This window comes from Pipra filicauda, unplaced genomic scaffold, assembly GCF_003945595.2.
Source record: "Pipra filicauda isolate LSUMZ 115617 unplaced genomic scaffold, ASM394559v2 scaffold10_size6260569_pilon, whole genome shotgun sequence".
NCBI classification, from domain to species: Eukaryota; Metazoa; Chordata; class Aves; order Passeriformes; family Pipridae; genus Pipra; species Pipra filicauda.
The window spans coordinates 3,764,425-3,778,858 of record NW_024103541.1 but is presented as its reverse complement, the minus strand read 5'-3'; the positions used below and the strand labels follow the sequence as shown (position 1 = coordinate 3,778,858).

The 14,434-nt window shown below is 39.2% G+C and overlaps 1 protein-coding gene across 1 annotated transcript in view; it reads left to right on the top strand.

Moving 5' to 3' along the window:
- Positions 1-14,434, top strand: part of OSBPL11 (oxysterol binding protein like 11) — a 40,613-nt gene that overhangs the window by 10,316 nt on the left and 15,863 nt on the right. The window contains exons 2-6 of the mRNA XM_027723570.2: positions 5,549-5,617; positions 6,326-6,501; positions 7,294-7,373; positions 8,378-8,560; positions 12,124-12,325. Coding sequence (XP_027579371.1) covers positions 5,549-5,617; positions 6,326-6,501; positions 7,294-7,373; positions 8,378-8,560; positions 12,124-12,325 — 710 coding nt within the window. The remainder of the gene's footprint in view (positions 1-5,548; positions 5,618-6,325; positions 6,502-7,293; positions 7,374-8,377; positions 8,561-12,123; positions 12,326-14,434) is intronic.

The following is a 14,434-nucleotide window of genomic DNA, read 5'->3' as shown; positions in this document are numbered from 1 at the left end:
GCAGTGCTCAGTGAGCAAAAAACAGGCTGTTGCCAACAGTGAGCCTGTGGGCAGACAGAGACGAACAAGTTCAGCGAAAATGGTTATTGCTTTTTCCAAACTGTATAGTCAAAATCACTAATTGGTTTGCACTCTTACAATCCCAGTTTCTTTCTTTTCTTTATGCTTTGATATCTTTTAATATGAAGATGGTCTCTTTCACCAGAGTTTTGCATTTTGCTGTGAGCTCAGTAGGAAGAAATGTCTTCCCTTGGCCAGGGTCCTAAGGCACCATGTTGGTGCTGGCAGCTCTGGAGGCTGGATCCCCCTTCAGGAGCCCTCCCTGATATCTGCATGGGCTGGATCCCCCTTTAGGACCCCTTCCTCATATCTTCACGGGCTGGATCCTCCTTCAGGAGCCCTCCCTGACATCTGCATGGGCTCCAGATTCCTGGCCATCCTTCCTGCTGTGAGCAAATCCACACATACTTGGATGCTGCTTGTAGTCAGGCCTTACGCAAGTCTGTGGGGAAGCCTTTGGCAGCTGCCTCTGCTCTTCAAGCAGCTGTTGGGTCTTCAGAGACTTGGCTGCTCAAAGTATCCCACGTGGTGCTGTCTGGGTCCCAGCAAAATTAAAATCATCTGAAGGGCAGTCTTGGAACTATTGTGTAATGGCTTTCCAGATGGGTGTAATTTTGTGCCACTGCTTGCAGTGATTTGTTCGTGGGGGGCTTTTGGGGAGAGCTGCACGTGAGGTGTATGAAAAAAGAGTGGAGAAACCTTCTGCATCATTGTTTCTTCTAGGAGAAAATGTTGTCCCAGTACATGTCAGGTGTGAGCCTGGGTGTCTTGGCAGAAGCTGCTGAAAGACGTCATTGTGGGACTGCTGTTCCTCAGTATCTGTTCAAGGCTTGGGTGCTGCATGTAAACAGGATACAGGGGAATTTGGCCTGACTGTCACTATCTTGTTTCTCCCCTGGGACAAGAGACCACCCTGCAAGGCACTGACAGCTGCTGCAACTTAAAGAGTCATGCTAGAAAAGGATGAGTAAAACTAGAAAAGGATAAATAAGCTAACAATGATCCTTTGTGAGTCCTTTATTCCTATTGTATTTTAGTGACATGTAGATATGTAGAAATCCGGCTTGTGGGAAACATCTTTGACTTAGGGGATGGATAGTTTTCTGGAACGAATATGAACGGATGTGTAATTGTTCATAGAATTCTGTCATTTGCTTAGGTGGACAGTTTCAGTCCCTCTCATAATATTTATAAACTAAACAAGTGTGAGAAATGGGAAGTCAAGTTCAGTGGTGTTCAGCATTTTGGAAAAAACCCCAGATTTTAGGAGGTGGTGGTTGTGCTGAGCTGGAGTTCAGATGTTTCTGAGACAAGTTTCTGCATAATTTTTTCCTAGGTTGTGATTTGTATAGTATCCTCACTTAAAGTCACTTAAAGTAGCCCAACAAAGTTAAAATCAATTTTATTTTTTTTTTAATCCTTAAGGCTATGACACGTCAGTTGCAACATTTCCTTTCTTTGACAGGACGTGTGAATTTCAAGAGAAATAGGGCCTTTAGGAGTTGTTGACTCATTATTGCTGTTCCTCTGACAATCTGAGACTGTGGTGAGCCTTTTGAATAGCAACAACAGCATCTTGGCTATGGAAAGATACACGTACCCATGGGTGCATGTACATGCACGTAGGCAGCACTGTGAATGCAAAGGTCTTACTAAAGTTGGGAAAAATCCCAATGTAGCCAGGCTTCAGTGTCAGTGTTGAGATAAGTTGTTCAGTGTTTTGTGTCAAGTTCACTTCCAAACTCTCTTTCGTAGAAGTCAAAAACCCCAATGTGGGGAATTGTGAAGGCTTTTGAAGTGCATGGGTGACTTTGAAACAGGTTTTACCAGCACTGTTTCTAATGAAACAGTAGTAAGGGCTGTAGGGAAAACCTTACTCATATTTTACAAACTGTGGTTATCTGTGAGTAGAGCCACTGCCTGAACCTCAACCTCTTGTTCCCAAAGTCTACCATCTTAAAGCCTTTTGTACTGCTCTGTAGAGCTTTGCTGTTAGTTCCATACTAGTGAAATATTACTGGGTTTTCTGTGGTTGTTTTTTGGAATTTTTTTTAGAATATTAACTGTCTTACAATACTGCTTTAGCAACAACAAATATCTTAGTTTAACTTTTACAGCAGAGACACTCATCTTAAAATTCTTGAAGAAATGCTCTAGTTATAATCCCTGGCCTTGTTCATAAGTAATACTGAGAATATTTTCCAGTATTCATAGGAAAGTACTAGTGCTTACCCAGAAGATTAGGAGGTTAACTGTAGTTCTGTCCTGTGTTGTGTGCAGTTATGGAATTACTTTTTGTGAATTGCGATTTGCAGACTAGATTTAGATTTCTTCGGTGTATAAAATTGTTATTTAAAAATAAGCCTTAGTTTAAACGTTGAAAATTCCCTGCCCAACATGGTGTGGGAATTTGTACTCAGATAGTCTGAGTAGTGCCTATAAGGTCTGTGCTTTTACTCTTATATTTGGTTATTTGTTCACCCCTCAGCCCTTATGCTGTCACGGGAAATATTTGCAGTATCAGCCAAGTTTTTCCTTACCCTTGCCAGGCAGGCGATCTGTTACTGGCATGGGTGCTAAAAGTTTGTCCAGCCTTTGGCAGGGTGAAAGCTAAATACAGTCTTTTGGGTTTGTGCAGTTCTAATGCAGATGCATGAGCACAATTAAGGAGGAAAATAATTCAATCAGTATTGTCCAAGAGGCGGCTCATTTAGCAGGGACCTCTTCTCATGCTCCATCTCTTTGGACTTTGGCTCTTCTAATGTCCTCCTAATCTCCCACAGTTTAGTCTCATCCCTGGCAGTGAGTGGGAGGTACCTGCTGAATGTACTTCTGGGCTTCACCTTGTCCATTGAGTTATAGCTCTTCTGTTTGAGATATGGGGTTTGGGAACCCCCTGTGTGAAGAGTCAGGGATTCTGGAACACAGCTGGTTGGTGTGTTTAACATCATGCACTCGTGTTCATTTGCTGCAACGTGCTCCTTTCAGATTGGCAGTGCCCACAGTGCTGGGGGTGACTGGCTTGTTTGTCCTCAGTCATTTTTTCAGACTTCTCTGGGGGGATGTTTTCAAAGCCTTTCAGTTGAACCCTCCAACTTTTGGGACTCATGAGGCTAGAGATACAAGTTTTTGAAGAGGAGGCATTGGGAGAAATTTGGGTGTAGTCAAAATGAAAATCCAAGTGAAGAGGAACATGCAGATGAAGGCAAAATGTAGTCAAGTGGTCATTTAATATGGAAGTACATCACCAGGAGAGCTGCACTCCCTGCTACAGTGGCTTTTTCCTTTTTCTGAAGACTGACAAAATCAGCCATCTCATATGTCAAAAAGAAAAATGGTCAAATGATTTTAATCAAAGACTGTTTAATTTCCTGTTGTCAGATGAGTGGACTTCCATAGGCCATACACATAGGTGTGCTGTATTCACTGCAGTCTGAAGTTACTTTTCTAATTTTTCTTGGGTTCTGTTAAATGTTCCTCTGATTTAGGCACTTCAGTTAATGGGAGAGCACAGTGGCTCTAGCCCGAATTGCAGGGTTGTGTACGATGTCTTATTGAAAAGCAGGAGTGAAGCTTGCATTCACTAAAACTGAAAAACAATTAACTGTGACTAGGGACGATTTTCAGACGATTAAAACCCAAGCTCATACATTTTTATGACTATGCAATCTCATAACTTTCAGCTAAATTAAGGCAGCGAGGAAGTCTAAACTGTACTTCCCTTGTATGCCAATAATAACAAATGAGAGGCGTCTGCAGAGGATGAGTTTGATTATGTCTCTCTTAGCTTTTCATACATTTTCATACATTTAAAATACACGATAGCCTGAACACCCTCTGCTCTCCTTGGTTTTACTTTTATCCTTAGTAACACTTAATGAGCTATTAGAAATTAAATTCCTAGATAGTCCTACTGGCTGCTCTCCACTGCAGGATATTACTGCAATTCTGATTGCTGCCGTAGTAGCTAGAATGTGTATTTTTGCTTTTAAATCAGTAACTTGTTTTTTCTTAAAAAAATATACATTCTTGCATCTCTTGTTTGAGTAGTAATACAGAATGAGAGCGATTTACTCTGTTCCTGTTTTCATTAGTGTCATCCTAGATGGCTTCCCTTAGGGTGAAACAGTGTAACATTACATTTATCAAATTGTCAGGTATCTAATTAATCTGGTGATACTGACAGTGTGTATAAATGAGGTGTAGAAAGCAGCTTCAGCTGTTATTTGAAATTTACTTCCATATTTAGTCAAACTATGTTTGCAACCAAGACCCACTAATAGAGATGATCCCTTGGCTGTAGTAATCCTGTTTTTCCCCACTTTTCCCCTTTCGCTGATATGGCACTACTTTGACCTTTTTATGACCAAGACAGGCTGCTGCTCCATTGGACTCTGAATAATTTCATTTGATCTTCAACATACTATGAACTACCAAAATTTTAACTTAAAATCTAAATAAGATTAGTTAAATACAATTTTTTTTTAAAAAAGGCAAATAATGTCTGATATTTGGGTCACTGTTTCAATTCTTCATTGAAATAATAAGAATTCCTCATGCTGGAGACCTGAATTGTCTGTCAAGAGTGTGTTCTTCACTGTAGGATTATGCCCTGGTGTAAGAGGCGAGGGCATTGAGGTGGCATTTCTAGAACTGTGGGAACATACAACATAAAACAGGTCTTTAAACTGTGATCTTAAAGTGAGTAGTTTGTAGCCATAGCACTTGTAAGCCTTATTTAGGGCAACTGATTTTCAGAAGCAGTAATGTATTTTGCCTGTATATGCAATGCCAAAATGACTTCGATGGATTCTCATTTTTGGTGGATGTTGCAAGTTCAGTCTTTGAAAAAGAAACTACCTGATTTTCCTGTCTGGCCAGAGGAGGAGATGTTTTGGCTCCTGCTTTAGATTTCAGAATATGTTGATGTGACTGCACCTGCATGTTGTGTTCTGTAGAACATCTGTTTGGGAGTGTGACTGTTTGTGCAGGGAGAAGGGTGCTGGGCATTAGGGATTAATAACGCCACACTGGGGTAGGACCACCTATGGACTGTTTTGGTTGGTGACTGTGATCAAGGTTCTGTTGAAAAGCTTGTGAAAGTGAATTTTGTTCAGGAGTCCAGAAATAGAAAGCTTGCTTAGAAGAGGGAGCTAGAACCAGAAGCAGCTTGGATACTAAGTCTTTAATTACCTGAAACTTGTAAAAATGTGTCCAGAAGTGCCTGTTGAATAAAACAAGTATTGTTGAAGCTAATTATGATTTGAAATTATTTGGAATTCAGTAAATATAGTTAAAATGTCTTTAAGAAACTATTTTAGGAACGAGACTGGAAAATCTGTGAAGTGTAGCTTTATTAAAATGATAGTGCCCTTCTAAAAATGAAGATGAAAATTCATCATCTGAGAACAGATGATGATGATCAGAAGCTGGGAAGATCTAAAATATGTTTACTGTTGGCTGATTGCTTTTCTCTCTCTTTTGGTAGCGATCACATGGAAAATATTTATGGCTACTTAATGAAATACACCAATCTTGTCACTGGCTGGCAATATCGGTAAGTCTTTTATGGTGCTTTTTGGTGATGTTGGTCTCTGCAGCATCTAAATGAACAGGTTTCAGATTTTTTTAGTAATACTTGGATTTCCCTATTTCTCTTAGACAAACTTTTTGCAAGAGTCTTATGCTTTTCTCAGTATAGATTAAGCTAATGTGCATGTGAATTATATTTGTACTAAGACATGAATAAAAAAAGGCGTAGGAAGCAGTTAACTCATTTGGTGGCTTGTAACTAAGCTTGTATGTGTAAAAAGCATTTACAGCATTAGGTTTTTTGTCCTTTTCCATTAAAAAATATTGTCTTTGTGTTTTCTGTTGAGTCTTCAGCTTTATGCTAATTATGCCATCATTAAAAAAAAATATTGAAGACTTCTTTACTTCAAATTCAAACAAGCTTTTCCCTTTAGTTCTCCAGGATGTCTGTCTGGCCTGCAATAACTTGATTTTCTATGTCAGGTGAAATTCTCTGGTCAGGTTTCCTATTTGGTCCTGTTACTAGACCAACACAATGCAACCAGATTAATATTGGAAAGACTACACTGACCAATTGCCTGACTCAAGTCATTAAGTCCCAATACCATCTGTGCCAACTTGTAATGAAAGTATTGACTTCTCCCAGTACCACCACCCTCACAAAACAAAAAAAAAAAAAAAAAAGGAAAAGGAGCAGGTTTTATTTAGTGTATTTGCTTTGTTATCATTGCAGGTTTTTTGTGTTAAACAATGATGCTGGCCTGCTGGAGTACTTTGTGAATGAGCAGTCCAGACATCTAAAGCCCAGGGGTACCCTGCAGCTGGCTGGGGCTGTCATCTCACCCAGTGATGAGGACTCTCACACCTTCACAGTCAACGCTGCCAGCGGGGAGCAGTATAAACTAAGAGGTAGGACCTGGATTCTTGAGCAGGGGATTCTTCCACTAGGGGACAGTCCTGGCTCTCACCTGTGGCTGCTTGGCTGGCCTTGGCTGCACGGCCCAGGAGAGAGAACTTGTTTGCGGACTAATGCAGTGGGAATTGTGTGCAAAACTTTTCATCCCGCTCTTCTTTATGGATAGTTCCCTAATATTTGGGTTTCATGACCTTCAGAAGACCAGGAACTTCATATGTGTAGAGGGGAGTTTAATCTCCATGTATAGTGTCCTTAAATTGTACTGATTCAAAGTTTCTAAGTCATTGTAGGTGACAGCACTGTGTGGAATGCTTGGCAGAGAACTGCATTATTCCTAATGTTCGGCTTGTTAACTGCCTCGTGGTGGTTATAAAATCCCATTCTCTGATTTTGTAGGCTACAGAAATCTGGGCTAATAACTTTTAGTATTTCTTTCGTTGTAGGTTTCCTGTCATTTTCTAATTCAGGGTACCTTACTCTTATTCCAGGAAAGTGTTTTATGTTGTTAGCTGATGATATGTGTGAGGGGAGTTATGGTTTGTTGATTTCTTTTCCCCAATTAATTTTGTAACAAAAAAACAACAAGAAAGAAAGAAAAAGTATATACTATTTATGCTGAACTTGCTTTAGTATTATAGTTATTACATGTGAACAGGTTTTAGATTTAAAAAAAATATTATTTTGCACTGTTAAAATCTTGTGAGTGTTTTAAAGAATGAACCAGTCTTTTTTGTCTCTACTTTGAAATGTCTTCAGACATAATCCTTTTGGTTTGCTTTTGTTAGCTACTGATGCTAAAGAACGTCAGCACTGGGTTAGCAGGCTACAAATCTGCACACAGCATCACACGGAAGCTATTGGAAAGGTATGACTGATATTTTCATGGGCAGAAATAATTTAGGCTGGTAGAAGTAGTTGCAAATACAACTATCCTGCCATCTAAGACAAATATTATGAAAGGGCCCATGGTTGGGCTTGAAATTTACGTCAAAGAACCTTTTTCTGTGTAATAGATGACTTGTAATAGGCATATGCTCTAGGAATGAAACAGTGAAGTCCATTAGCCTCTGAAGAGCTGAGTGGTCCTCTCTGAGCAGGTGATGCTGAGCTGGTGTTTGAACAGGGAGCAGAGATGAAAGATCAGAGTATTTTTCCAGTGGCCTTGCGTGGTTTTTTTTTTTAATGGATGAGGAAACAGGACTTCATGTTGTTGAAGCCCTTCCCTTTTGGGAGCTTTACTTTTTTTTTTTTAACCTTTACTTTTCTTCTAAAAACCACTCAACAGCCCACAAATAAATTTAGGATGAATTCCCATGTTTGAGAAGCAAGTCCTCAACACTATATCTGGGTACTGTCGCTAACCAACAATGTGGTGGTTGCAAATACAGTGTATTTTATAGAACCTCCTGATTGCCATAACACCTGTTCTGATACCTGAACAAAGCCTTGCTTTTAAGTTACAATCAACATCTTGTAACTGGCTTTGTAGTGAGAAATAAGTTCAATTAGTAGTTCTAAACAAAATTCCATTCTCTTAAATGTTTGCTCTATCCTTGCAGGACCTTTTAGGAGTCAGTTTCTGGTACTGTTGCAGATCAAGGACTAATTTTCAAGTCAGAGAAGTGATACTTATTGATCAATCCAGTTTCACAGATTGATCGTAATTGGACTGTAAAACAGGGCAACTGGCAGCAGACAGTGCAAAATATTTACCAGTTGCTACTGATAAGTTATTAGGGCTTTGTCATCTGTCCTTGCTCTTTAAAAAATCAGGAATTAAGCTGTTCTACTGTATCTTTCATATTAGAACATTTGTTGATTATTAGGATTAATTGTAAATGTTTTTCAATATGCTTATTTATTCACTAGAACAACCCTCCTCTGAAATCTCGCAGCTTCTCTCTTGCATCCCAAGGAAGTGCCAACTCTCCTGGTGTGCAGAGAAGACCCAGTCAAAATGCAGTTTCGTTCTTCAGTGTTGGACATCACAGATTGCCAGCAGGAAAAAGAGTTCCCATTATGCAGCCAGATCACCTTGTAGATGTTAGAGAGGTTTGTATGCTTTAAATCATCTTACAGTTTTTTGAGAGAGCTGTCATGTTGTTTGTAGGATTGTGCAGAAACCTGCTAGTCTTAGTTGGATGTATTGTCAGTAGCATGTCCTAAGCTATTACTGCACAGCTGTGTGAGGATAAGGAACTTGTCTTGGCTAATTGTAGAAGTATGTGGTGTTTATTCTGTGATTTTTGTGCTCTGCAACAGTATCCTGATGCTGAAGATAGAACTATGCATGTTCTCTTCCTTGCAAGTCCTGGCACTACAAGTGACAAGGGAATATCGTTAAGGAGGAAGTATGACATCATACACTGTGATGCTATTATACACTTTTATTCCCATGTCAAGCTGTGGAAGAATTGACTAAGCTGTGCTTGTATCTCCTGTGACTGAGGAGAAGTTGGTTATGACTGATGTTTAAGAATACTAATACCACTTTCTGGTATGCTGATTAATTTGGACAAATTGTCTAGGGAAGAGAGAGCAATTCAGAAGCCTGCTTTTTTATTTTTTTCACTACACATTCAGGTGTAGTCTATTTTGGGGGGAAAAACAGAAATAATTACTTTTCCATCTTGAGTGACAGAACAGATGGACTACTGGTTGATGGAACTTGTGAATATTTATGGGGTAGATTTTAGACCTTAGAATCTGTAAATCTCTCTGTCCGCAGCAGACTGTTCTTGCAGATGTCTTGCAAAAGGGTAACTGCTGACATCCTGTTTTTATCCTCTAATAGCAGTAAAGTCTCCAATAGTACTAATGCAGAGACATGTGAAATCCTGCCAGGTACTCAGGAAAAATTCTAGCATTCCTCTGGCTTCTGTGTTTTGTAAGCTGTTTCATGTGCTTTATCTTGTGAAAGAGAAGTTTGTCTTCCAAATTCATTTTAGAACTGAAGCCTTATAGGCAGTTGTTTTTCAGTTTGATTTTCAAGTTACCTCTTACTTGTGATAAACTTCTTAGTAGTGTGGTGCAACACTTACAGCATTTGGTGAACTTAAATAATACTTTCACTTTCCTACCTATTACATGAAAACAGTGACAATATAGAATATGGCATTAATATTTATAGAATTGATGCCAATAGCTCTCTGAGCAGTGTTTCTTTTTTGTTGTTATTGTATTTTGGTGTTTGAGAAGCTGCCTTTAAATGAGGTAGTATTTCAAAAATGGCTTTTTTCACTTTTTGACTTTTCGAAAGGCGATATGGCATTCAAAATTTTAGGGAGGAAGGGTACGTGTGTGTGAGCTGGAGCACTGAAGCAGTGGCTTGCATTCTCTAATCGGGATTCTCACTGGGTGGGAAGTAAAGTGGAATGATTTTTCTTGGCATTGCAAAGAGCACAGGAAACTATTTATGCTCTCTCTTGATTGCTACTGAGTTGGGAGACTCAGCATGATTATTTACCAGCTTCAAAATTTTTGACCTGTACAGATGAAGAATCCTCAGTAGTAACAACTTTTCTCAATGTTAGTTTGCTTGCCTTTTTTTTAAAAGCTAAAATGCTTATTAGATACAATGCCTACTTTTTTATTTAAAGGTATAGTTGAAATACTTCAAGGGCAGGTACGTGCCTGTTACACCTGAGCATGATACAGCTTCAATACTTACAAATTCTGTTTGAGAAGCTGTGGGAAGAGCAACTTCTCTTTCAAAGGATCTGCTGGCTGCATGGTGACCTTTTTTGATTTTCCTATGGATTGCTCTATAGCTGGGCCTTCTGTCAGTCTCTTTCCCTTTTACTTCCCCTCATTCTTGGCTGAATATGTGTCACGCTGCTGACTTGGATACCTTGCAAAGCAGGAGATTTAAGAGGATCTTTATGCTGACTTGCACTAAATGCAGGTGTATGTGTTTGCAAAGTGAGAACAATTGCCTGTAAACTTCTCATTGATATTGCATTTTTAGTCACAGTGCTTTTCATCTTCTTGCACTACTTTATTTTTTTTTTCCCAAATCTGAGTGTATAAATAGGAAAAAACTTAGGACTGTTCAAAGTGTGTTGGTTGGAAGGGGAGATGTGCCTATTTGAACTGCAATGCTCAGCATAGCATGGCTTGTCCTGTTGTCTGACCTGATGCTGGAATGAAGTGCTTGGGTCCTACCACATAGTAAATTACTAACAGTGAAGGTCGCCAGAAGGATCATCATGATTTGTCAACTGATTATCTGTGGATTTTGGTTTTTTTGATCCAACACACTTTTTCAAAGTACTGGAAAAAAAACTGCACACAAAGACTTTTATCACGTTCACGACTGGAGGAAAAGGAGACACATGTTGTGATAGCAATGGTGTGTTTGCATAGGCAAGGCTGTATATAATTGTTTTACTAGCTCTAAGGCTGACTCTGCACAGTTAAACACTTCCAAAGAGCCAATGTTCTGTGCATTCACACATTCACATGCTACATACCAAGCCCTTAAGTGTTCCAAATACCACATACCGTGACCTTGGATGAATACATGTTCCTTAAGTATTGCATAAAATCTTAAAATAGTTCCTAGAAGGGATTGCAGGCAGAAGCACTGAAAAAAAAAAATCCAGTAAGATACTGCTAGGATTGGTGAATTAAAAAGCTACGTAGTGCTGTAGCAGTTATAAATGCATTAATGCACCTTAGATTCTTTAAAGAAATTCTACTGCTGCTCTGCTAAATCAATCTGTCTTTACATTTAACTCAACTGCCAGAACATGTAATGATTACAGAGCAGTGCTGTCCAGTTACATTGATATTTGTTGTTCTGCCCCAGAAAGGGGACTAGCATCCCTGTGATTCAAAGATCAGGTAATACTTTGTTTCTGTGAGTGCTGCTTGGTGGCTGGTGTGCTTTGCAAAGCACATGTGGGCAAATGTGGTGTTACAGATTCTGTGATTTAAGGGTGTGGAGCTCTGTGTGAGGGCAGAAGGGAGCTTGGGGGGGAGAGCAAGGTGGACAATGACAACAGGACAACTGCAATTTGAACACATAATGAAGATGAAAATCCTGCTGGCTTTCTCCCCTCTCTGCAAAGTACATGGTAAGATAGTGATCCTGACTGCGGTGTCAGTGCAGGCAACAAATGATAATCCTTTATGGTTTGAGCCAAAATGAGTAATGTGGATTTTTCCTTTGAAGTACTGCATCTGTTCTTGTAGGGAGTGAAAAGATCTTTATACCCACAGATAGTAGAGCCTTTTCCAGTCTGTGCAGAGCACGGAGTTTAATTACTTCTCACGCAGAGTGCATGTGGGGTTCCCCTCATCCTTATCAACTAGGCATGAAAGTGTTGATATTTGTTGCAGCAAGTATCATGTTCAAATTCCTTCTTTTTTGAATGACTTCGATTATTCTTTTGCTTGTTAATAAGGTGCCATGTATTGCCATGGGAATTTCATTATGCATTTAATGACTCTGTAGTAGCTGCATCAAGAAAACGAAGTACAGTTACCTTGGCATACATCTGTTACCTTGTAGTTTTATTGTCATAAAATCATTTGGGATCCTCTGTGTGCACAGCTGAACACGTATCACACAGCACTTCCACCCCCTGGTAAGTGACTGTTTTGTTTGGCAGATGATGTCTCAGGCTGAGGGCCAGCAGAGAGACTTGATCAGGAGCATAGAATGCCTTCCTGTCTCCGGTCACCTTACGTCCTTGGATCAAGACCTGTTAATGCTCAAAGCAACTTCCATGGCAACCATGAACTGCTTAAATGACTGTTTCCATATTCTCCAGTTACAACATGCTTCTCAGCAAAAGGGATCCTTACCAGCAGGTGGGTATAGGTGCACACAGAGAGCAGAACTCTGTAACAAATACAAATCCTTCCCTTCTTGCAGAAAGGTTCGTTCCACTGAATCCATTTTCACATGGGCAAAGAAAACTGGCTTCTTGTGAGTTTTTCCAGAGCCTAACTTGCTTGTGTTGGGTGGAACTCCATGCATGTTATGTATTTTTTTTTTAATATATATAGTATATTCTATCAAAAAGTCTGTGGCAGCAGCTGCATAAATATAACATCTAATTGTTGTACAGCATCTTGCAGCAGAATAAAACTACATAAGGCACCACATCACAAAGACTGCCTTTGGGATGTACTGACCTCTCAGGAAAAGTAACAGTAGAGTGGGAATTTTGTGGGATTGCAGAAACTAGGATATATAGTGTCCAACACAATTCTGTCAAATGTCATAGGTTTGTTGTTTGTTTTTTTTTATTGCACACTAAATACCTATTATAAGCATTTACATGTGTGTAGCTTCCATTTCTAGTTACACATTAAAACAGCTCTACATTTGCACAGGTTATTATTAATGTTATTAATATATCAGTATTCTTGTTTTGAGTTACTGTTCTAGTCTAAACCATGGCCTGAGTCAAGTGTTGCATTCCATTCTGAGACCAGAACAGACTTGTAGGCCAATGCAAATTGCTTAAAGGTTAAGAAAAAAAGAAAATTTCTTTTAATAAACAACTGACCACCCCAAGAAACAAACCCCCTACAAACCCCAAACCTTACTGCTCATGGGTGTGGAGTATGTCCATTCACAGACAGCAGACAAATATGTCGCCCTGTCTGCACAATTGATCACTTCTATGCAAGTAGGATCTTAGCAGATTGTTCTGCCTAATTCATGTGCAGTGTATGGAACTGAATGTGTTCGTCGTTTGTAAATTCTGCATTTTATTGTGCCTTTTTTCATGTGTTTACTTTGTGGCTTTTTGTGAGCAAAAAGCTTTTGAGGATTTTCAAATACTTCTCTTGCACATCAGATCTGTAGATATGGTAAGTATGTAACAGAGTATACTCATAAGTTGTCTCTTGCCTTATCTTTCCCATATTCCGATCATATTAGTGGCGCCTGCTTTGCCAGGGCATATTATTTTAGAGCTGTAGTTAGTTTAGCTTCTGGGATGAAAAAATATGTCCTATAAAAGTATTAAAACTATATAAAAAGAATTTGCGATTCTAAAATCACCACAGGCATTAAAAGAGGATATGTGAATAGGATGAATTAACTTTTTTGCTGTGTTTCAGTTCAACATTTCATTTTAAAAGTGAAAAATTGGATGGCACCTCTCCGAACCTCTGTCCGAACTCTGAAGTTACTCACACTGAAAGGACTCTTCCTATTCCCTTTGAATTTTTTTGACTATTGATGAGTAACAGTGGGAGGTGCATATCAGAAGTATTTTTGTTTTGGCATTTTCACATGTGCACTACTAAGATGGTTTTTTTACTTGTGTCTGGGGACATAAGTAGGGTCCAGTGAGCACCTCCGTAACAACTTAAGAAGAAGATAGCTTTGTTTTGGTTTTTGGGGGGTTTTTTGACAAGTGTTATAGATTTATAATTTTTTAAACTGTACGGGTAGAAGCTTAGTTCACTGACTGCTGTTCAGTTGGTATCTGCCTGTTAATGTCCAAATCTAAAAAAATTGCTTGGAGATGTCCAACTCTTGGATATCCTAAGGAGATGGATGGAGAGGGGAGGATCAACAAATTGGATGATGCATTACTGGGGCCAGAGTTAACAATAGACCACTAAAAGAATGCATGTTCCTTTCTGCAGCCTTCCACACTCACCCCTGCTGTGGCCTTTCTAGAGACACCATAATACACTTGTTCCTTTCAAGGACTGCAAAGAATATTGTTATTATTATCATCATTATTATTATTAAAATCCATGTAGCTTAGATTTCTCCTCTTAACTCAGGAGGGATACTTCTGGTTCAACTGGCAGAGCCTTTTTGGAGGGTTCAGGAGTTAATATAGAAAGAAAAAGAGTTGTAGCTTAATTCAGATGTTGCAGGAGGCTTTTCTATATTTAAATGTAGGAAAACATAACATGAAAAAGGAAAAGTTTGAAATCAAACTGTTGTAT